Source organism: Podarcis erhardii, assembly GCF_964252035.2.
Source record: "Podarcis erhardii genome assembly, chromosome: Z".
In the NCBI taxonomy this organism is placed as follows: domain Eukaryota; kingdom Metazoa; phylum Chordata; class Lepidosauria; order Squamata; family Lacertidae; genus Podarcis; species Podarcis erhardii.
In genome coordinates this window covers 44,040,378-44,065,017 of record NC_138504.1, presented here as the reverse complement: position 1 = coordinate 44,065,017, position 24,640 = coordinate 44,040,378, and the positions used below count along the sequence as shown (strand labels likewise).

General features: G+C 45.7%; 1 protein-coding gene across 5 annotated transcripts in view; it reads left to right on the top strand.

The window, feature by feature from the left end:
• Positions 1-24,023, top strand: part of ASTN2 (astrotactin 2) — a 658,777-nt gene extending 634,754 nt beyond the window's left edge. For 4 of the 5 annotated variants that reach the window (XM_081847443.1, XM_081847445.1, XM_081847447.1 and 1 more), the window contains 3 exons: positions 15,515-15,615; positions 17,979-18,162; positions 23,090-24,023. In XM_081847443.1, coding sequence (XP_081703569.1) covers positions 15,515-15,615; positions 17,979-18,162; positions 23,090-23,327 — 523 coding nt within the window. In that variant the 3' untranslated portion in view covers positions 23,328-24,023. The remainder of the gene's footprint in view (positions 1-15,514; positions 15,616-17,978; positions 18,163-23,089) is intronic. The other variant, XM_081847444.1, reaches the window with a different exon arrangement.
• Positions 24,024-24,640: the final 617 nt, after the last annotated feature.

The window sequence follows — 24,640 nt, the reverse complement described above, 5'->3', positions numbered from 1 at the left end:
CCTGTCACTAGAGCAAAGTTGGAGAAGCTTGAAACAATTCTCTTCTCTTCCCCCTTCCCTTTCTGGGTGGTGCCCTTTGCTAACAAGTCATTGACAAAGACCAGGAGCAACAGATACTTGCCACCAGTCCCCCTGGTGTATAGGCATGGATCTGCCACCCTCCTTTTGAACCCAAGGCTCATAAGGGTTTCATTCAAACATTGATTCCAGCACCTCCCACTTGGGATAATACCATAGACAACCTTTTTCAGATGCCAATAAGGTATATCTGTTCTTGTGAAATGTTTTGCACCAGCAGAACACTGTTGTGCAAGAGAATGTATAAGCAAATGATAGTGTGATCTGTTGCACAACAGGTTTCCACTAGTGCAGCTGTTGCATTGTATTCCTTGTGAAACATTTAAAGAGCCCTTGCCCTCGTGGACAGAGAATGCTGCATACAGTCCTAGTTATACTTGTTCACAAATTATTCCTTTTTAAAAACAAGAATTAACTAAATCCATGAACAATTAAAACAGAAGTTTAAAAACCAGACTGTTTTGAAACCAAGCTCATCTTCCTTTTCATAATTGTGGTCTGATTTTGATGACTACACTGAAGAATGTGGCTTTGTTTTCTGTATAATCTTGGGGGTTGGAGCTTGCCTTCACTATTAAAACATAGAATTCATCTTAGTCTGTCATGTGTAGAGAAAATACTGGGTAGATAAATTGGGATCTTCTGTCCCCCGTAAAAGTTACAGTATAGAGGAAGGAGGACCAACATCTCAACTGAGCCACTTGCACAAAGACAGATTATCAAGTACCAAGGCAAGCCCGGCAGACTGACCTTCCAGATCTGCTGATGGCAAAGCACAAAGCAAAACCACCTCCCAATTGAAAATGCTTTTCTGTATCTAAGAATCTTAAATTCCCCACCCCTAAATGACTAGTGTCACATGAATGAGAGGAACAGCAGTCTCAGTCACATTGGCTGGGATTATGTGCTTGCTTCCAGGCAGCCATTTACAGGTAAACACATTGCGGACTGTGGCAAGACGAGGATGGCTAAGGTTGTATTAAATAGAACCAAGCTTCAAATCCTCTAGCTCAGCACCACCACTACCCTGCGCAATCTCCGATGCTCAGTTGGCCCATTAATCCATCTGGCGAAACACCACTACTCAAGTTGGCCCTTCAGGACCTTGGGCATATTTTTTCCCTATCAACAGCTATCTGAAGAACCTGGGAACTGAACATAGAAACTCCCCCTTGCATCAAAACAAGACCTACCACTGAGCTATAATCTACCTTATCCAATATTGCAGATGCTCTTCAAGGTCTCCGGAAAAGTCTTCCCTCTCTCACACAGATAAAACCACACACGCCTAAGATATTTTTATCCAAGGACGCTGGAAAATGAATCTAAGAACTTTTGTTCATGTACTCTACCGCTGAGCTATGGTCCCTCTAAAATTGCCCAGTCTTTAAAATATTTGGGTAGGCCACGCTTCTGTTGAGCTGCCTATGTACACTGGAGCCCTCTTGCAGTCCTTTGGAGGGGAGCTGATGAATTTATTTTGGTGTACGCCTGGAATCTGAACCCCATAGAGATTCCCTAGCTTTGCATGGCATCAGCCCCCTGAAACTGCCATCTGTGACTTGTGTGTGTGAATCATTCATGCGCTCTGATATAGGATCCCTACCTTTCCTGACCACTGGAGTCAAGGTTATTTACCGGGTATTGTATCTGATCAGCCAGCAATGTGGTTCAGATTATATGGAGAGCTCTCACTAGGGTCAGGACAATGACAGTGATGAGGGAGCGTCTCCTCACACACACAGCCAAACTCTTCTCCCCCCCCCCCAACTATATTTTAATGCAAAGAAAAGGATGGGAGTGTTTACTGATAGCTGGGGAAAACTCCATCACTTGAGCAGAAATGAATGGGAGGGTAGTGTTAGGAAGAGTGATATACATAATGAAAATATATTGTGTAGAACAGAAGATGCTATATGAAGCACAGGGGCTATATGCACAGAAACCCTTTGCCTGGGAGTTCTTGTCCATAAGCTGTTGCAAAGCAGGAGGGAAGGGTGCAATAATGAGATGCATTTTAAGTCACCTATAGCACACATATCCCTGCTATCAGAAATGGTAAAATCTAGGGGAAAGCTTCTGATTTTAGCAGGGGCAGGGACAGAATTGACTGAAGTTGCCGTGTGTGTGTGTGTGTGTGTGTGTGTGTGTGTAGTCTCCTTCCTGAGTTTACAAGGGAAGTTTTGGGGTTCACTTTAGAGGACAGACTCTCTCTCAGTGTACAATGGTTTGTTTTGGATTAGATAGTGATAGCACTCAGCATGGATATGAAACTGCATAGGATGGTACCTCTCCATAATCCACATGTATGAGAATAGGAGCATTCTCTCTGCTCACCTAGTTTGCCTTCCCTTTCCCAATGTTGCCAAGTGGCTGTAATGTTTAAATACAGCTGACATGCCTAAAATCCAAAGTGCGTAGACTCACAGATCATGTTGTTAGCTGCCAGGTTTTCTCCATATGAAAGATGAATGTAAACATTAAGCCCCCTCCCCCTCACACACATCAACATCCAAGGATGTTGGTGGCCAGATGGGCACACCACATGTATGGACTGGATTGGAGAGATGATACAGTATACCATTCAATTTAGCCACTGATTTTTGAAGTTTTCAGAGCACATTGCATACAGTGTCCCATCTCAGAAGTCCTTAAAATGACTCTGCAAAGTCTCATCATCCACATACTGTAATATGGGTAGCAGACTGTGGGTGCCTCCAGGCCACAGAAGAATTCAAACAGAGATTGGAACTTTAGGTTTCTACAAGGTAAGTAGACTGAAGTGCTGTGTTGCCTCAGCACAACAAATCCACTTAAAAAAGAAGACTTTTTGAGGGGTTGGAATGTAACTGGGAAATACATTGGACAGTGGGGGTGAACAAATGATTAACAGAAAGATGAGCAAACACCCCACAAACAAATCAGGATGAATACAGGATCAATGCTCATTGTCATGTAACCTCCATGCAAACAATCAAAACGGATGCTGAAGGAAGATCAGACATAGTTTGACCACCACTTAAACTTTGTGCAAGCAAATCAGATTGCATGCTGAATAAACAGACCATATGGAAGAGCCCTGAAGCTGAATGATAGCAGCTTGGCCACCTCATCGAGTTTTGTGGTGGAAGTAAGATTTTAATCCATCTCAAAGCTCCGGTACCTAGCCACTACTATAAGCAGCTCCCTGATATTATGTAAAATCTCCATCAACAGATGTCTTTTTAATTGCATCTCCCTAGAGATGCAAAGACATCATATCCAGGGAGCCTCCCTTGACTTGCTGTATCCCACCCGTTACATGAAGGCAAGATTAAACCTCCCTAATAAAGAAAGGCAGGCTCCAGGTGGGAATGTATGTTATTGTACCTGGCTAGGTGAATCATTGGTAGATCACATGCTTTGCTTGAAGTAGGTCCTAGGAACCATTCCTTGCAATTTCAGTTTTTAGAAAGGGTCAGATGGCAGGTGACAGGAAACCCTCTGCCTGAGACCCAGAGAACTACTACCATTCAGAGTAGACAATATGGGCTAATTCAAGGATGGGGAACCTTGGGTTTCTAGAGGTTATAGGTCTCTCAACTCCCATCAACCCTGGCTAGCATGGCCAGTGACCAGGGATGATGGGAGTTGTAGTACAATGGGCCACAGATGTCCCTGGTCAAGTTGGACAAATATTCTGTAGCAGCAGTTCTCTACCATTGAAGGTCTGCTAGATTTGGCCATCTCTGTGATGCATCTTGCCTGATTATCATTCCATGATGTAAAAACGGGGGGGGGGGGGGGAGACATCTGTTCCACTTCAAAGAGGGGCACATATTTTTTTGCTCACCAGAAATGTGTAAACCCCATTGAGCCTGAAGCAGCAAGTGCCCTTTTCCAAATCTACGCTGAACTTCAAGCGCATCCTGACATGCACACAGTGATTATTGATTTGACCTTAATTCAGCTTCGAAGTTTGTTTGTTTGTTTTCCTCTCCCTGACGGCCCAGCTTCTCCTTTCTTAGCTCATAGCATTCATGTGGATTCCTTGCCAGCTATTACTAGCACAATGTGCTTTCCCCCATTGCAAAGAGACCCAGAGAAGGGGAGTTTACTGTTAAAGGGAAATGCTTTTCTAAGCCAACATAGTAGACTTGTCTACAACCAGTCACAATAACTGCCTCATCCTCTGTGGGCATTTCACTTGAACAAACTCTGTTCCAAAGCCTGTTCCCCTTTCTAGAACCACTTATTGGCCACCCCTGCCCACCACTTCATTCCCCCACCCCCTGTCCATTGTGTTTGTTTATTCCAAACTCTGCTGTACCCTTTCCTAAAAACTCAGGGCAGGTCATGACATATTTGCTGTGTAAACATGGTAAAGCTTGAAAGGATTTAGTTGGATCACAAAATTAGATGAGATGTAATGATTTGTCTAATGCAGTGTTCTTCAAACTTTAGGAAATGTTGTTTAATTATTTTTTTATTCTTCCCTTTCTTCTAAGCCAGTGGTCCCCGGTTTTTCAAAAGCCAAACCACAGACCCCTACCTTTGAAAAAGTTGATAACTCTATGGTAGTTTCCTCTACAAAGCAATTTTTTGAACAAAATGTGGAATAGCTCATAATAAGCAAAGAATTTTAGATATACTTAAAAATTAAAAAAACCAGTCTAGGGCTGATTAATATCTGGTTTTCAACATGTGATGTATCAGCAGATTAATATTGCAATATTCTGATATATCACGATGTCTCAAATTGTAGAGCAGGCATGAGGATGAGGAAAGAAGCAGCTGTGGAGATAAAATGGGAGGGGGGAGGAGAGGAAGGGGAGTCACTCCACCACATGGTTTGAGGGGGAAGGGATGGGGATGTGGGACTATCAAGCTGCTATCAGTGGGGCAGCCAGTGGTGGCAGCCAGTGGAAATGCACATCCACTGTGGCTGCTTTCCTACGAACTGAGAAAAGCTGCTCACCTCAGTGCCAGGGGAAGGCAGTGCCACTATGACCTGAAGTGTGGGCGATCAGCTGCCCTGTTCTCTCTCAGCGTGAGGGAAGGCAGCTCAGATCAGCAGTGTTATCAGCTGACATCATTGTGCAATATCAGCAGTGCCTTGAAATTGGCTGGCCTGCTCCCCCTTGCACAAAGAGTGATATTTTCCTGCGTACTGCCAGGCCAAAATTGTTATTTCAAAACAATTTTTGGCCAATATATTGAAAAATTACACTGCACGAAAACAGACCATAAATTTTGTGATATTACCATGCAAAAATGACAAAAAAATTAGTTGGGGGGAAGCAAGGGATTGGGCTGTGGACCCCCTGTGTGTTTTCTGTGGAGGGGTCCCCAGACCTCTAATTGGGAACCACTGCTCTAAGCAGTTCAGGGGAGCCCCCTTCCCCATTATTGTTGGATCACAACAACCTTGTAGCTTGGGTTGAGTTAAGATATAGTGAGTTGTTCAAGGTGTTGATGATTATGAATTCAAATCTAGGTCTCCCTGATCTAAGTCCCACACTCTATCCACTACTCAAGGTATGAGGAACATGTGGCCTTCAAGATGCTGCTGGACTACCACTCCCCATCATCCCTGACCACTGGCCATGTTACCTAGGGCTGATGAGAAGTGGAGTCCAACCATATTTGGAGGGACACTGGTTCTGCATCCCTGTGCTGCACCACACTAGCTCAAGTAAGCAACTAATGGAACATCTATGCATACTAAAGGATGTTGGGATATGTTCTAGAATGCATGCTCAGTTCACACTGGCCTCTGAGAACTAACACCGGAGTTGGATCATGTGTGCTTTTCTTGTCCAGTGAACAGGTGTTTTCAAACTTTGCATTGTTTCAAAACAACAACAATCATCATCTGTGAATGGAGATGTCTCCTGGCAAAATTGGGAAGTGATGCAACTCTCAACCCACTTTTAATTCTCAAAGGGTATTCTGCACCACACCCAACACTGTTGCAGCTGTGCATTGCAGAAAAAGAATGTGCAGTAGTGGTGAGCAAGCTGCCTTTCAAGAAAGCTGGTCCACCACCGCTAATCTTTTAATTGAGGAACCCCAATAAGTTTCTAAGGAGTGGCAAATTCTTGTGGTCTCTGTGCAGGTGTGCATATGGGGAAACCTATATCTGGACAGACCACCTTCTGAACATTATAACACTCCCAGGGTCACATAAGCAAGGTCAGAGCCAAGAGGGGATGTGACACCCACTGACTCTTTCTGCTGCTCCTTTTCCAGGTTACATTTACATGTTTTGCTCTGCCATATTGGCATGTGGTTCCTGGGAGGAGAGGCGGCTCCAGGGGAGTGTGACTGGCATGGTCCCTCCAGGCACAGAGCTTCTGGAGTGCCAGAGCAGGTTCCACCACTATTATTCCAATGGAAGGTGAGAGGGAGGAGCACTGGATTTTGGCGTCACACAGGGGGCCACTGAAATCTGAGATGCCAAGGTCCAACACTTCTGGGAAGTTGCGCAGAAATGAATGTGGTCTCCTGGATGAAAACAAAGTTCATTGTCCTTGATCTAGAGAAATGTTCTGCTGCACTTTTTGGATATAGCAGTGTTGTTGTAGCCTGATAGGATTCCAAGGAACCACACTTTAATCTAATTCAACCTCCTGTCCTAAAGCATGCTTGCATTGATATCTGAGGACTTATGTGCATGCTTACACATTCTGGGGTATCGAATGACTCATTCGCGTGTTCAAGGCACACATCATTTGTTGTAGTCAGTTGACATAAGATATCCCAATCGGAAAATTAAAAAAGCAGGATCTCTTTTAATTTCTCTTTCTTCAAAATTGATGATCACAAAATGATTACCCAAAGCAATCAGCCAGGGGTAGGGGGTCTGGAATGTCCCCAGATTCATTGCTTTTATAGACAAGTGTTTGCTATCCCAGGCTAACAATCCGGAGATAATTACCCATTGACTCTGTAAGCAGACTGCGAAGCAGCCCACACAGAGCCTGTCCAACTTTTTCTGTAAAATGTCCAAGAAAAGAGATTCCACAACCCCCTAAGGTAACTTGCTATGAGTAACTTTTAAGAGCTAGAATATGTATAGTGCTTTATTCCCCCCCTCCCCCAAATGCATAACCTATGTCTGTTTTCCACTTCTAAAAAGTAGGTTTTCTTCTGCCTTTTCAGGACCAAGCAAGATGTTAGATGCATCTTGTTTGGCCTTTCAGTCAGTCTTGCACTCTGAAAAGTCCTGGTGATTTTATGCACAAGCTCCCTCACATTAACATTGCTTTTTAGCACTAAGGAACCCCTGAAGAAAATTAATTCTTCAATGCAATTCACTGCCTATTTATTTGTTCCCTTAAACTAAGAGTGGAAACATTTTTTCAGTCCAAAAGCCACATTCCTTTCTGGGTATACTTCTGAGAGCCACATGCCAGGTGGGGGGCAGAATATAAATGTTGCCTTTGTACAGTAGGCTAGTTTACAAACACAGACACTCACTTCTCTGTCCTCCATCCAGGAAAGCAAAAGGCATCACCAGAGTTCAAGGGCATACTCTTGCCATGCAAAAACACTCCAGGTGCAAAATAGATTGCACATATAAGAGAAGTTGACTATTGCCCAAGCACAGTTTGCAGCTGTTCTTTCCCCAAGCTGCAGCAGTACCACCATTTTTCACCAAACAGGCTTGTTTCCAAGGCGATCCCAGTTGACGAGGGATGTTGGCAGCAGCCTGGTGATTTGAGATTGATATACAGCCAATCACATTTTGACTGCACATCAGTGGACTCAGACAGTGGCGAAGCTGCATGCTCTGGTGCTGGGGGTGGAGAGCAGGCAGGGGTGTGACGCATCCCGGGGCATGGCACGCCACCCTTGGGGGCGTGGTACTGCCTGCAGGGTCGTGCGCCTGACACAGTGGGGGGTGCGCAGTGCATGTCTGGGAGAGCAGCCGTGATGGTACCCCACTCTTGATGGTGCTGTGGGCAGTGTGCTCCCCCCACCCTTCCCTTCCTCCACCAGTGGACTCAGGTTCATTAGTAAAGAAAAAGAACTTTATGTGTGTTATAACACTGTGACACCAGATAGTGCTGTGGAGTCCTATTTTTCATCAACAGGATTTCCATTTATAAAGCTTACAACACATTTAACTGACCCCCCCCCTTTTTTTTATGTGTCTAGATCCAGCCAGTGTCATATAAGGGACAGGGAACAATTTCTATCACTCTGAAGCAGCACTATAAAGCCCATCAGATTTAGGGGTTATCCACACTTCCACTTGTTCTGTGCCTAGGAAGCATGGTTCTGACCAGGTTTCCACTTGTCCCATGCTTTTTAGGCATGGGTCTGAGCGGTTTCCTGTTTGCCTTGCAACTTTCCTTTGGGGCAAACGTCAATCCACAGAACACCCAATTGACATTAGCTTTGATTCAGGAGTAAATATTAGGTTTTCCTGGGGGAAAGTGGTGGGACAAGTGGAAGTTTGGATGAGCCCTTAGTTTACGTAATCAGGCCACGATGCTGCACTATAAGGTGGGCCCATCTGGGGAGGGTCTTCAAAGGCAATGCTTCCTGTAGGGCCTCCGCTACTGCATCATCTCCTTGGTTACTTCAAGAGGAGGATATTGATTTTCTTTCTCCTTTGCTCATTGTGATGAACCGTCTCTCCTCGCACCACCTCCAGCTGTCAGATTGATGCCAATCCCTGGAGACCCTCTCACTTAAGGGGTCTTGAGCTTTTAAACAGCTTTCAGATGTGTCTTCAGGCACTTCCAGCACTAGAACTATAAAAAGCTGATAGGCTGTAACCTTTGACTAATGGATTCAGTGTTAACATTGAACTTTCATTCAGGGCACCTTTGGCCTGAGGGCTAGCTGAAGCAGCATTTGCAAAATGCTCATCAAATGCTTTGACTGAAAGAGATGGCGAATCCTAGAAGACATGGAACTGCTTCTGGCATGTTCTAGCAGCCTCTGGAGTAGCAGTATAGAACATCTGAACGTGGTGATTCCTCCTTGATTGGAACACAGCAAATTGTGATGTTGAGGTTATATCACTAGGATATAGCTCTGTGCATCATTGTGGGGTCTTGCCAGTTCCAGATGCTATCAGCCTTGAAATAGCTCATAATTGTCATATGGATAATTGCACCCCTGCAAATCTGAGCACTGTTATCTCCGCCATATATAATTTTGTCAAGTTACGGGCCTGCTGAGGGCATCAGAAAGCCATCTGCAAAGCCCTAAAGCCAATATCTGTAGCTGCCCATAGCTTCCTGTTGAGCATAGCAACTATAGGATATTGCCCCCAATTACTCTGGGGCAGAATCTGTGGCCTTCCAAATTTCTTTGGACTCACAATCCCTGACCATTGGTCATACTGACTGGGGTTAATGGGAGCTGTAAGTCCAGGACAACAGATTCCCCAACCTTGCTTTGGCAATTTCTTCTCAGGTTCTACCAGTGCTTTTTTCCCTTTTTTAAAAAAAATGTTTAGGGGGTACTCTCATTTTCCTACTCATATTGAAAGGCTGCCCCTCAGTGAGGCCAAACGTAGATTCACAAAATGTTTAGGGGTATGTGTACCCCTGCAAAGCCCAGAAAAAAGCACTGGGAAAGCTCTCTCTCCAACCTCTTTCCACTGCTAATTTGCTGTTTTTGTGGTGGTTATAGCCACAGGGATATCCTGTTCTCCCCTCATAGAATTTACCCCCATCCTCAACGACAAGCCACCACAACCGAATGAGTATGCAAAGTAGATCTGTTTATGAGCTTCCTTTTATTGTGGCATTGTCAATATGCTTCACCCATTGAAATTCCAAAATCCAAGAAAAAGGCTCCATTTATTTTATTGGCACAGTGAGAAGGTTTTATGTGTTGATTTACTGATCCCTGATTATGCTGAATCACAGAGTTGCCATCAAGCAGAGGAAATGCATTCTTGTGGCTTTGATTTATATTTGTATAAATATATACTTTAAATTGAGCAGTCTCTGAGTAGACATTTTTGCACAGATATCTGAGGAGCTTACAGTGGTGAGGGCACACTACACTGACATTCCGGAGGAAAGCTGCATTGCTTGGTTTTCCTGTGCAGTTCACACACACATAACCTTATTTTGTGAAGCTCTGAAGTAGCACTGAACCCAAATGGTGCCCAAATGTCGTAGTCTCTTTGGCAGGTGGAGAATTGGGGGGGGGGATTTCTTAGATTTTTTTGTGGGTGTGAAATTTCCCATCGATTTCAGGGGCAGCTTGCTGTTGGTAGGATTCTTCCTTCTTTCCCCCCTGCTAGCTCTATAGGCCTGGGGTGGGGGATCCCTGGTCCAGGACCTAGCTGATGTAAGTGCTCTGGCCCTTGGGACTGGTAGGGCAGAAGACAAGCCGCACAAACAGTAGGTGGAGTCAGAACCACTCATTTTGATTTTGCGCCCATTCTCCTTCTCCCTGTGGAGTTCTTTGCATGGGAGAACACAAAGAAGATGGAGCCCAAAGCTAACAGACACCCCCCCCCACACACACACTGATTGTAAGTAGGAAGGCAGGCAGGGGAGGGCTAGCTGAGGACAGACTGAGATTGGCAGGGCAGTGCCCCACTCACCCTAATGTATCACCTTCTACTGATTACACCTCGGATGGTGAGAGGACCAAAGCAATAATAATAATAATAATAATTTATTATTTATACCCCGCCCATCTGGCTGGGCCTCCCCAGCCACTCTGGGCGGCTTCCAAAAGAATATTAAAATACTATGATACATACTATGATACATACATACATACTATGATACAATGACTCTATGCTGCTGATCTCACTGTTATGGAGATAGTCAATGCATTCATAATAGCATATCCCTTCACAACATGCCATCTTGGTTCTTTTGCATGGACAGCCCCTGTCCATCAACATGTTATTCTTGTTCACTGACCTCTTCAGGTTGGCACCACCTGGCAACTTGTGCCAAACAGCAAATTAGAGCAGTGACAGGCTGGCTTCAAGCTTACTGGGTCTATCTTGCATCTCTCTCTCTCCCCTCCCCCCCAAACATGAGGTCCACCATTGCAGTTGGACCAAAAAAGAGTGGCAAAGGGCAGAGCTGGGGAGGAGGGAATGGTGCCTCTATGGGGTGGGTCTAATTATCTGCATATATATGTAAGACAAATATATGTTGCTACAGATCAGGGATGCTGACACATCTTGGAAACCAGGCCAGTGGTGAAGTGCCTGTTTTCACAGCCTGCAGCCAAGGATCTGAGCCCCAATATTTTGCCTGTTTTTGCCTGTGTGATCTGAAGGCTGAGGTGGATTCTGCAAAATAGTTGTCTCTCCACCCCCCAAAAACCCAGGCAGCTGTTATCGCTAAGACAAGAGTTCTTGCTGAAACACAAACACACACCAGCCTGCCTTTGTTCCTGGGCTGTGCCTTTCATTTTGTTCTGTACGCAATAAACTCTGGCATGGTCCAATCCCTTCAGATGTGGGGCCCCATATAGCAGTACTTATGCTGCTGGGAACACTCTGCTCTTAATATTTGGGCTCATCCAGCTGCACAGACCCTGTGAGGGAACGAGATGTCATAGAAGGGGAGATCTAGTCATCCACCACAAGCAGCTTTTACATGAAGATCAAGACTTTTCATATTTTCCCTCCAAAAGGGGAAATAAGGTATCAGAAGACCAGGCAGTTCCCAGAGAAAAAGAGAAGGGTGTGGGTGGAGTGGGGAGGGGTGGGGTGGGTGGGCGGGACAGAATCTGGTCCTTCTAAGAGCACTTGTCTCTGCTTCACAGCCTCTGCTAAGGAAAATTTTTCAAGGAAGATGCATACAAAGTCAGTTTTCACCCACACTTCTCTCCAGTTTGCATGTAAATATTGCAATTCTAGCCATCCTTTACATTTTCCACAATGCTCCTCACCCACCATAGCTGACTCCACAAACTGCAAGTGAAGATGCAAAGCTAGGGGTCATTTTCCCCAACTGTACCCTTTAAACTGAAGCTGCAAAGGACTGGGATCTGCTACTTTCTGCATGCAAAGCCGGTGCTCTGCTGCTAAGCTATGGACCTTCTCCATAATAGGTGCACATTATTGTACTGAACCAGCCCATTGGTCCATTTAGCCTAGTATTATCTACTCTAGTGATGGGAGCCTGTAGACATTCCAGATGTTGCTGGACTCCTAACACTTCTCAGCTCCAGCCAACATGGCCAATGGCCAGGAATGATGGGAAGTATTATCCAACAACATATTTCCACTGGCAGTAGCTGTCCAACATCTCCAAGAGTTTGAACCAGGTACCTTCCACATGCAGAATTGTGCTCTGTTGCTGAGCTTTGGCCTTTCTCGTTAGGATCACAGTTTGTGACAGGTAAAGCTGAGGCAACAGATCTGTGGTACCTCTTCAGGACATATGCTCCTATGTGGAATTCACTCCCATGAAGAGGTAGTGGACACAATCTTGGATAACTTTCAGAGAAGGTTAGACAAATTCAGGCTGTCCATGGCAACTATCCAAGATTGTAATGTTATTCTTCCAATGGATCCCACCACTGTTGGAGGTCGTCTACCAGTTGCTGAGAATAGCAAGTGGGGAGGGGGGTACCCTCCTAATGGCTTCCAATGGGCATCTGGATGGCCACAGTGAGAACAATATGCAGGACTGGATGGACCACTGGCCTGATCCAGCAGAGCTCTTATGTTGCATACACAAACATGCACACCAGCTTCTCCATCCAGTTGTCCCTGAAGAGCCTGGATAGTCTCCACTCTGAACATACTTTAGACCCTGTGTGTCCTCAGATCCTTTTTCACAGCCTAATGGGCATTTTTACAAATCTGGTGCCTGGCTGCATTATCCCTTTCTCGGTATGTGATTTCTCTCTCTGTGTGTGTGCCTCTTCCTTTCATCTTATCACCATACATATATACATCCCCATAGCATTTTCTCCCGCCCCCTTCAACATTGCAAAATTCAGATTGACAGTTTAAAAGTGCTATGCCTGGCTAGCCATCATATTTAAAGAACTGGAATGATTCCCCCAGCAGAGCAGAGCAGCTGTCCTGCTCAGCTTTCTGTGGCCAACCATGTGTTCTGCCTACATGTCGTTGATTGTGACCATCAGGTTGGCTTGAATAGGGATTCCAATCTCTCAGATTTCTGACATCTGCAAAAGGGAGAGGGACCAACCAAATTCTGACTAAAATTCCCATGAACTCCACTCCTTCCTTTGTGTCCTGTGCTGGTTGTCCAACATTTCTCCCTGCTTACATTGTGTGAAAAGTTAGCAGTGAGTAACTAGGGTTAATAAAAAGTGTAGACCAGGGGTGGAGAACTGGAGGGCTGTGGGTCAAAGGAAGCCCTCCTTCTTTGTTTAGCCCTCCAAACTCTCCGCAGCCCACACCCTTCACTGGCTCTGCTTTGCACCCTCTGTGAATGCTTTTTCCTGGAATGTTTTCCCAAACTCTGATGATGCCTATTGCTTGCCTGAATGGAGGACAGAGAGGGGTGTGTGAGTGTATGTAGAAACCAGCCCACTGCACAAAGGTAAAGTTAAGTTTAATTGCTGTGCCCACTTTTGCTTCTGGCTCTACCCACCCCAGCACATGGCCCCTGGAAGGGAATGCAGCATTCTACTCCACCCCTGGTGTAGTCAGTTCCCACTGTGGGTGTCTGGAAGGGAATAAGCTGCACAGGTTGTGTCCCTGCTGAGATGCTCAGAATGGAGTGTTGCTTTTGTCACAAGTAAAGGAACTTTGAGGGGTCAACTTGCCGTTAAGTAACCATCCAAATCCCACTTGGCTGCATCTGCTTTCAGAAAGAGCAGCTCCTGTTCCTCTTCAAGGGCACAACTGCCTGCCTTCCATCAGCAGGTGCCCTGACACTGGACAATCTGCACTTTGTCAAAGCCAGCCCAGGATCCTTGTTTTGTTTGTTTGTTTGTTTGCTTGCTTGCTTGTTTTACACCACTTAGCTAAGAATGGAGAAAGGGGGGAAGTGATTGCAGATAAGGAAGGAGAGGGAGAAATCGAAAGCTTATTCAGAGATTTACTTGGACTGCTTCTGATGAGGAGATCTTGGGTTTCTACAGTGTAAACCTCTCCAGATGCCACGTGTTAGCCATGTGTTAGGCTTCTTTTTCCAGTAGGGCACAATGGTGTGCTTAGAACCACATGCACCTTGCAGAAGGATGTGTGTGCTCTCCTGCAGTACTTCAAACACTCTGAATTTGGGAGCATGTCTTTGGTGTTATTTATTTATTTATTTATTTATTTATTTATTTATTTATTATTTCCATATATGAATCACTTCCTATGAACCATCCCTAAAACAACTGAACATGAAAACCGCTTCAGATATAAGAACAATTTGAAATACAATGCAGATATAGACTGGAATGAAAACAAAACAGAAACCCTGCACTTAAAGTTTAGTTAAGAAAAAGATCTTAAATATGCACCAAAAATCAATACAGATGACACTTGTTGATGTTTAATGGGAGGGATTGCCACCACACCAAAGGTTGCTGGATATACCTTCATGCATTAACCCAAAAGTAATTTTTTACATGTCAGGTGTGGGGGGGAAAGCACCCCTACAACACTATTTCCTTTGTGTCTTTAGTGTACATTGGAAACACCGCGTTTGGTGGCAGTGTACTACCACAAGACTTACAGGGCAATTCAGAACTGGTGGGGTGTGGCGAAGCATGGCCATTGCCACACTTGTTGATGTAGGCTGTGATGGAAGGCAGGGGGGTGGTCCAGTTGTTCTGCCAGGTGCTGCAGTTGGGCCACAATTGAACCCTGTGCTTTCAAACATTTGCAGTGGGTCTGACTGTGTACCCTGAGGCAGCTCAGTCCATTCCTGCCCCTGGACCAGGGAATGGGTGGGGGTGGAAGTCCATAGATCCCACCTGCGGACTTTTTGTTGGCCTGAATATTCAGTGGGCAGAACTGACCTCCCTACTGGCAGAATGATGCTAGCTTTACTCTGTAGGTTGAGGGACACCTTCACCGCATCCAATCACAGACCAACATGAAGGGTTGTTGGCTTGCAGCCTAAGCCATCTCTGTGAGTCTCCCTTGAGCCTTCCTATAGTCTAGGGGTGAACACCCCATGACCCTTGGCCTGATTTCAGCATATTTTCGCCACCTGAGTACTGGTGAGCCATCCATACCACTGGCAAGAGTGATATGTGTCCCCATCTGAGCAATCTACCAGGAAGAGAAAGGGGTGGGTGGTAGGAAGAGTGAAATGAAAAGTGATTAGCTCTGCCCACTTAATTGGTGGGGCCTCAGGCAGAGAGAGATTAATCCCAAGGGAATGTGGTCCTTGGCAGGAGAAAGGTTATCTGTTCCTGCTTTAGTCTGACATCTTGCACCAGAATGTATGGAGGTTACCATAATTTCAGCCATTCCAGCATATTATGTTAACTTTACTTTTCATGGTTGAGGCCTTATAGTTTTCTTCTCTTCCAGGTTCACCCTCTATGCTGTGGACACCCGAGGAAGACACTCCGAGCTGAGCACAGTCACTCTGAGAACAGCTTGCCCATTGGTGGATGACAGCAAGGCAGAGGGTAAAAGCTCTTGACTTCAGAGCTGAGTTATGGTCATAATTGATCATAATCACACCTTCATAATTGCCCCTCCCCCCGCGCGCACACACACACACACAAGTTCTAAGCAACCTAGCACACTGCTCAGATATTTCCAGGGCAAGGTCTAGAGGTGTATGATCCACCATCCGTTATGAAGCTGCACAGGGTTGATTTTGGTCAAAGGTGAGGTGAAAGACCACCTGTGAAGCCTCTTCATGCTGCTCTGAGTCCAGTCAGGGGTGGATGGGTGTGGTGGGGTAGGGGAGGGCAAGGTGGGATATTGCCCTCACAATAATGTTGACATTTTCTCAATACATTTGTACCTATATGTAGGCTTCCCATGAAGTTCTAACTGGCCACTGTGAAGATAGTGTGATGGATTAGATGGGCCTTTTGCCTGATCCAGTAGTGTTTTCTTAATGTTCTTATATTCAGTATGTGCACAGCAGTTTAAGAATGATATTAACAAGCTGTAATGTATACAGAGGAGGGCAGCTAAGATGATCAAGGGTTTGGAAACCGAGTCTTACGAGGAACAGTTTAGCCTTGTTTCATGTTTAGCCTTGAAAAGAGGAGACTGGGGAGATAAGATAGCCATGTTCAAATATCTGAAGGCTTCCAGTTACAAGAAAAGAGTTTCTGACTATAATAAGAAAAGAGATTCTGACTATAAATAACTTTCTGATAGCAAGAACTATTTGGCAGCGTAACTGACTCCTTCAGAAGGTGGTGGACTCTTCTTCCTTGGAGAGCCTTTTAAGCAGAGGCTGAGTGACCATTTGTCAGGGATTCTTTAGCTGTGATTTGACCTTACAGGGATTTGGACTAGGAAACCCATGGGGTCCCTTCGAACTCTACAATTCTATTATTCAGTTAATCTGGTAGATCCTTCCTCTGGAATTCTTGTTTGAGTGGACATCACCTTGTCTTTTCCCAACCCAGAGCTGCAGTCTTTGATCCCCCAATAGTAGAACAGTATATTAGACCCCCCAACTAATCTGCAGTAGCAACTTTGGCCAGATTAGTGTCCCTCCTTTTCGGGTATCCAACATCTGCTGACCAGTAGTTCGGCACAAGGCATATGCAGCTCATTAACATTGAAACTTGTGAGGGGGTTACCTGAGAACTGCATCCAACACTGCATTTCCCCGTTTGAATTATATGTATGTGTTTGTGTGTGCATGTACATGTACATGTGTAGGGGTGCTGGCAGCATGGACAGGCCAGATGAAAATACAAGGCCAATATACCCTGGACACCTGCTTTATAATCCTCACACCTCCTCTTTGCACTTCAAAGAGGTGTGTCTTGTCCCTTCATATGCTTGAAAACGCAAGTGAGGAACTAATATTAGACGGAGCCTTCAGATGCCTGCTGTAAATCAGAAACTTGCTTTGTTAGGATGGATGTGCACACGCATAATGTCTTAACTACTGCTGAGCCAAAATGCCTCTCCCTTCCCTAGATGTTCTCTACCATATTCCCAGGGTGCAAAGTGGTAGCGGTGGGGATTTTGATGACTGAGGGTGGGTGCTGAAAACAGTGACAAAGTGCTTGCCCAACTTTTCAGTGGTGTTACACGTGCTGCCTACTAGTATGGTTGGCACCATTTCTCTAGTGCTTCCTTCCTACCTAGAATGCACCAAAGCGAGAGCAGAAAGCAGCTCCCTATGTTTCTAAGAGATGACCTGGTCTCCACTACTGGATTCCCATTCTGCCATGGCCATAGCTTAGTGGTAGGTAGGGTTGCTGCTCCATATACAGGAGGTCCCTGGGTACATTACTAGGTAGGGCTGGGAAAGACTTCTGTCTGAAACTCTGGATCTGTGTAGATCAAAGGTGGACAACCTCTGACCTTCTGGCCAGTGCTTCTTTCTGGGGGTACTCAAGTACTAGCAACTTTTTAATTAAAAGTGTGGCACCTAATATCAAAAATTCATGGTAAGTACCAGCACCCTTTTTTCTTTTTTTAAAAAAGCAAAAGCACTGCTTCCAGCACTGCTGGAGTTCGGCTCCCATAATCCATTACTATTGGTCATGCTGGGGCCACAAGCTCTTTATCCCACTGGCAACTGATGTAGACAATCCTAAACTAGATAGATCAGTGATTTGAGGTTTGAGGGAACTTCCTTTATAGAGGAAGGTGGTGGAGGAGGTGAATATTGGACATAATTTCATGAAAACTTTTCCAGCTACAACCCATTCACCCTCTAAGCCTCCAGGTCCAAGCCAAAAATGTATCTAAAAGTAATTTTTGTTCCATTCCATTTGGGCCAAGATCTGCTTCCTTTGTGCTTGGATGATGATTGCCCCTTCCCACCCCTCTCCTACTTCCTTTCCAGAGGTAGCAGACAAGATCTACAACTTGTACAATGGCTACACCAGTGGGAAAGAGCAGCAGACAGCCTACAACACTCTGATGGAGGTCTCCACTTCCATGCTTTTCCGCATCCAGCATCACTATAACTCCCACTACGAGAAATTTGGGGACTTTGTCTGGCGCAGTGAGGATGAGCTTGGACCCAGGTAGTTATATCCAGCAAGCTTACATTTGTGACCCCTTCCTGAAATCCGGGAGCACAGTGTCGAACCAGCCCTGTACTGCCAAATTTTTTATGTTGCCTTAAAAGTTTTGGTTGCTCAGGGAGATGCTTTGGCCTGCAGCCTTGATGGCGTGTCACACATGTCTGGCATCCACAGAGCTGAATGTGCATGCCCCTCCATTCTGGCCTCAAACACCTCCTGACACTGTCCAAAAAAGCACTTGCCTCCTGCTTAGGAAAAATCCCATTTTCTTTTCTCCTTTACCAAAGATCCCTGGCCATCTACAAAGCCTCCAAAAGAGGAGAAGGGCAAGCCAACTCTTTTTTTGGGGCGGGGCACTTCTTAATGAAGTTTTAATAGCAGAAAGTTTGTATTCTCAGAGGGTCATTTATTTCCCTACCTTGAAATGTTTATCAGAGGATCCACAGATCCAAATGCTGAGCCATAAAACTTAGTGGCGAGCAGGGAGGCTGTTGCATCTGCAGCATAAATACATCACACCAAAGACCTCCAGGGCCCAGTTTCAGGAGGAGCCACAGATTGCTGCAAACAGCTGCTTGCAGTACGACCGAGTATTCAGTCAGCAGGAGACAGGAAAAGGCTGAGCTCATAGGTGGCCTTGGTTGCGATGCTATGAAGCTAGCCAGCTCTTCTCTGCACCTGCCTCAATCCCTGTCTGGGGCCATCTTTCTCTCTCTCTTTTTAAGCCCTCCACCAGCCCCACTGCAAGAATCTCACTGTTCCTCCTGACCCCCAATTTGTAGCAAACATTTGTTCCAGGAAAACAACAAGAACATATATGCACTGACCACATTGTGATCCAAGGGCAAGCGGCATGTAGGAGCATAAGGAGCTGCCTTATGCAGTCACACCATTGGTCCATCTAGCTCGTTAGTATATGCACTGGCTGGCAACAATTCTCCAGGGATTCAGACAGGGAATGTCTCCCATCCCTACCTGGTGGTGCCAGGGATTGAACCTGGGGCTTTCTAGGTGCAAATCAGATACTGTAACAGCTGAGCTATGGTCTGTCCCTGAAACAATACAATAAGAGCAGCAGCAGTAGACAGGAGGTGAGAAGGTTCTCACGTCTGTGGTGCTTATCAAAAGCTTGTGACACCTATAAGGGGTCAGTTTGTGTGCTACTGAAATGAGCTGTTTGGCAGTTTATTGATCTTTGTTTTTAATTCTTTTATGCTTTTCTTGCATGGTCTAATCTCATTTTTATTCTAGCAAACTTATTTGATACATTTTTTATGATATAGTGGCATACAAGCATTTTTCATAAATAAATTAACCCTCATCAACCCAGCCAGCACAGCTGGTAGCCAGGGAAATTGGAGTTCCACAGCACTGAGGTAGGTAATATACTCAATTACTGGTACAGATGAACAATAGGCTAGATGAACCCATGTTCTTGACTTTGCAAGGCAACTTCATATATTTTGACATCCATATACCTGTGATAGGTTTCCACCCTGCCCAGACCTTGAACCTAAGATATCCTCAGATGAGGTAGGTTTCTGTGGCCTACGAGCAAGATAAAGTGCCTGCAAGTAGTCTGTGTATGGCAGGCGTGAGCTGACTTCAAGCTTGTGGGGTTCTTCACTAGGTCCGCAAAAGACTCAACTCTAAAATAAAACAATTCCATGCTAAGCAATTGGCTAAGAAAGTGAACTGATCTCCAAACCCTTCAACAGAAAAATCCCTGTTGGTTACCCTAACCTTTTTTCTTTTCAGAAGTATAATGGCGGAGGAATTGGGGGTTGGGCCATTTTGTTGCTGCTACTGTTAAAAAAGCAGGGGCATCTGGAAACCTTGACGATCTGCTGCAAATCACCCAGAAATCTATCTAAATCACTCTCCTGGCCACCACATTCATTGTAAGGCATACCATGAAGTGCCCTCCCTTTCTTGATGCTGCCCGTTAATGACTTAATCATTTACCACTTGTGTAAGATTATTACTGTTTTCTGGAGTGGGTTTGGCGGGAGGCAGGTCAGCATTTGAGACAATTTCATCTCCAGGTTTATAAAAATCCACAACTTCCACAGGGAGAACTTGGAGAGGACCCAGCACATGATTTATGGCCCTGTCCTGGCTGCTTTTCTAATTGATTTCCTTGCCTTCTCCAGGAGGTACCTTGCTCTTGCCTTCCCTGTTTCCTTCTCCCTTCCTTCTCTTTCCCTTGTCTTCTTCTTCCTTAAAGGGGGGAGGGGCAGTGGCAGGAGAGGGGAGATGTCAGCCAAAGATAAGCCTAACCTTTACACATTACTTCATTAACCTTTTCACATAAGTGAATCACACCAGGAGCTTGGCCTCAATATTCCCAATCTTCCAACTTTTGCTGAAAGGGAGCTTGTCATAACGAATGTCTCTGAAGGCTCCATTTCCTCCCCCTTCTCTCCAACCTGTTTTCCCTTCTAGATTTACTCTTGCATGGTGCTGCTGCCACTTCTCCCAGCCTGCTTTGTCCCATCCCGTCACGGCTGCTTCCTGTAAACCATACCCTTGAGGATCCTTGCAAGCAGTGGACCGCTCCAGGGGGCTGTGGGGATGGGAGCAGACCATAACTCTCAACTGTCAGGTGGTCATGATGGAGATTGCTCAGGTGGTAATAGTGGAAGGATGGGCTCCTCAGCAAGGAGCAGGGGATGACTCTCAACCTGAGCTTCTTTTAAGTCCCAGAGTCATCTTTTGTAAAAGTACAATGCTAAGCATCCATGTAAATAAACAAAAGTTTTTCACAGCCAAGCTACATAACTGTTGACTGATGCATGTTTGCCTTCAACTTGCTGTCCACCTCTCACCCCCTGCCAGCTGCCCATTGGCGGGTGGTGCATGACCATTGGGCAGAGGGAGGCAACCACTCAGGTGGCAGTTGCTGAGTAGCAGCAGCAGCAGCACTGACTCCTTGATTGTTTTCCTCCATTGGAGGGCAGACGTGGGAGTGCGAGGTGGCCAGTTCTGCACCCCCTAAACTAGCCTTCAGTAGCCTTCAGGTGTGCTTGCGTGGGTGTGGTGCTGCTATCCTTTTGCCAGCAATAAAGTCACCTTCTGAAGATGGAATGGGACATTATCTTGTCCTTTACTTCAGGCAGCAAAATGTCTCGATCCAACTCTGGCTGGTGCCCTCTAGGGCACTAGTAGGGAAGAGGACAGGGAGACCAAGAGTAGGTGGAACCAGAGCCAATGACAGGCAGAGCATAGTAATGCTAGTTTTGCCTCCATCCTCTTCCCTGCTGAGGAACATTGAGACTTAGGAAGAGGAAGCTGACTACCAGGGTGTGTGTGTGTTTTAAAGAAGTCAGGCAGCTGGGGGCTGGCTGAGGGAAGTCTGAGGTTGGTGGGGCAGTGTCCCAGTCACCCATACAGAGCAGCATCCATTGCCATCACCCTTTGTTGTCTCCGTTTCATACAATGTGTAAGGAATTCAGTCTTGGAATGAAGGTCCAAGGGGCCATTCTCTGTGCCAGAGGCACCAGCTTGGGGGGCCAACGTCGTGTGTGATGGCTGGGTGTGCACAACATCATGACATCACAATGTGATGTCAGGAGGAGCCTGGGATGGAGCTGAACGTGGCAGCCGTGCAGCTTCAATGGCCGCAGACGACTCCACCTCCTTCTGGCGCTGCTGCTTCAACCTTCCTTCCCCTCTGTGGCAGAAGGAGTAGGAGAAGGAGCTGGTCACTGAAGCCATGCTGCACTCAGCTGAATACTTTTTGGACACTGGGAGGCCAGCCTAACTCCCCAAATACTGGGCCCCTTCAAAGGGCTCAGCCCCCAGAAGCTGGCACCTCTGTTCTGCACACATCAACAAATAGCCCAACTCCTTTTACAAAACATCTTAACTGGCAACTCTGAGCTTCAAAACCCCACAAAGCTCTCCATAATCAAATAATTCCCCTGTTTAGACTTGGATTACTGAGAGCTCTGCTCCTGACATGTCATTAGCTTGAATTTACATTCCTGCTGGGAAACCCCAAAGCTGAAACCCAGAGCTTTACTGTGGCACCAGAGGGAGAGGAGAATAATCAATAGTCTTGGAGCTTTCAAACCACTGTAGTAAACACTTCCTTTTGATTTAGCAGTGTCTCCAGAGTGCTTTCTTCTGACCCTTGGCCTGTCACCTCTTTCAAGTTCACTGCACTTGACTGTTCCTCTTTGACTTTCTTCTCACCACAAAGTCAGCACCGCTTAGAGAGCAACTGCAATCAAGGAAATACAGGTCTACAAAGGGGGGGGGGGAATGCTAGCACCTGCTAATTTGGGGCAGCCTACTGATGCTGGCTTCACGTCCTTGCACTTTTACAAGTGTGCTGGAGATGGGGGAGAAATCCGTTTCATTTCACATTCACAGGCAAACCTGTCTTAATTCACACTTTCTGAAGCAATATGCAAACCAAAATGCAGGCCAGCCTCTCAGAATTTTGCAGTGGATTTCCCCAACCAAGAAATGTGCATAGACTAGGTATGGAACAGAAATGCATATGGTAGGAATAATAACATACTAAACTGAATTATATCTGGGTTAGTTGTTTACAAAAATCTCAGGATGTTTGTGTCTCAGGAGAAATGTGCATTAAATGCTGATGAATTTCCAAGATGACACTATCTCTATCTAAAACTGATGTGGAAACGTAGACAGTGGAACTTAAGTTTGGGTGGGGGGAATAAGAAATCAAAATGGACAGAGTCGAGGGTTGTGTGGACATTTTGGCCCTAAAACAAAGTTTCCCCAAACTCTGGAAGAAATGGAAGCATTTTGGCCCTGAATTGAGGAAGCGTTTGGGGAGCCCCAGCGTATCAACAGACGATGTCGGCCGCTAACTGCGGCTGCCCTGGCTGCTTCTCCCACACCTGGCGTCCTTCTCCTGTGTAGTCTCAGACTGTCCCGTTTTCCCTTCCAGAAAAGCTCACCTCATCCTGAGGAGGCTGGAGAAGGTCAGCAGCCACTGCTCAACCTTGCTCCGCAGCGCCTACATCCAGAGCCGCACGGACACCATGCCGTACCTGTTCTGCCGCAGCGAGGAGGTCAGGCCACCTGGCATGGTGTGGTACAACATCTTAAAGGACACCAAAATCACATGTGAGGAGAAAATGGTCTCCATGCTGCGCAATATGTATGGTGAGTCGAAGGGGCGATGAGAGGATGCAACGGACCAGGCAAGCTCACGACGAGAATCTCTACTGTGGTGGTGACTTGTGGCATCTTGGAAATTTGAAGCAAAAAAAGAGGAATGAAAAACCACATGGGACTTCATGGAAAGTTGCAAATTGAGAGATCAGCAAGACTTCTTTTTTTGTTTGTTTCCTTTTTTCAACTATTATTATTATTGTTTTTAAAAAGGAAGTACATAATTTTGCTCAGTTTTTTTAAAAGTGTCTCCTTTTTAATCTCTCTCCTCCCCTCTCTTCCTCCCTCCCTCCCTCCCTCTCTCTTTTGTCCTTACTAAATGCCTAGACTATGTGATCAAAAGTAAAGAGAAAGAGATGGAGAGGGAGGGGAGGGAAAATCAAAATAGCTGGGGAGGGGGACACAACAGTGATGCGTAGGATAATCCCTACTACCCTTCAGGATGGACTCATTTGCCCAGGAAGAACTATGTCCCAGAAAATGTGTTTAACAAGCAAGGAGCCAAACAAGAGTCACCATCCTGGAGGGAAGAGATGGAACAATTAACACGAGGCAGGGACAAAGGCTTTGCTAGAGACCCTTGGAAAGAGTGATGAATGAAAACACAAAATCCTCTTGAGTTTACAGAACTTGCTGTTCACACAGCCATCTTTTAGCAGGGTCCTGACAGGTTGTTCTGTGCATTAAAACATTCATATTTACTTCCACCTTCTCTGCCTGCCTGACGTTTCTTCAATCAGCAGTGCTTCCTTATTGCTTGCTGCCTTTGTTGGGTTCCCTCCCCAGAATTTGTTCCAGGAATGAGGTGATAAGCGGTGTGTCTTTTTAGGATGAGGTAGACCTGAGATAATGGAAACTTTCAGAATCATGGGCAGGTAAGGAAGAAGCAAGCGTTGGGGAATATAAAAAACCAAGTGGTCCATGAAAGGGTTAGGAAGACATGATTTTCCCAACAGTTTGTCTAAAAACATAAACTTGAATATATGTATAAAAGAATCTGCATTTTAAACCATGCAGCTGTACACAAGATCATAGGACTTGCCTTATGCCAGATCAGACCAGCGGTGCATCTAGCTAAGTATTGTCTGCATTGACTGACAGTGGCTCTCCAGGGTTTCAGCCCAGTACAGTGGTACCTCTAGATACGAACGGGATCCATTCTGGAGCCCCGTTCGCATCTAGAGGCAAACGTATTTAGCGATGGCACATCTGCGCACGGGCGTGTCACTTTTCGCCGCTTCTGCGCATGCGCGTGACATAATTCTGAGCGCCTGCGCATGCGCAAGCACCGAAACCCGGAAATAACACGCTCCGTTACTTCCGG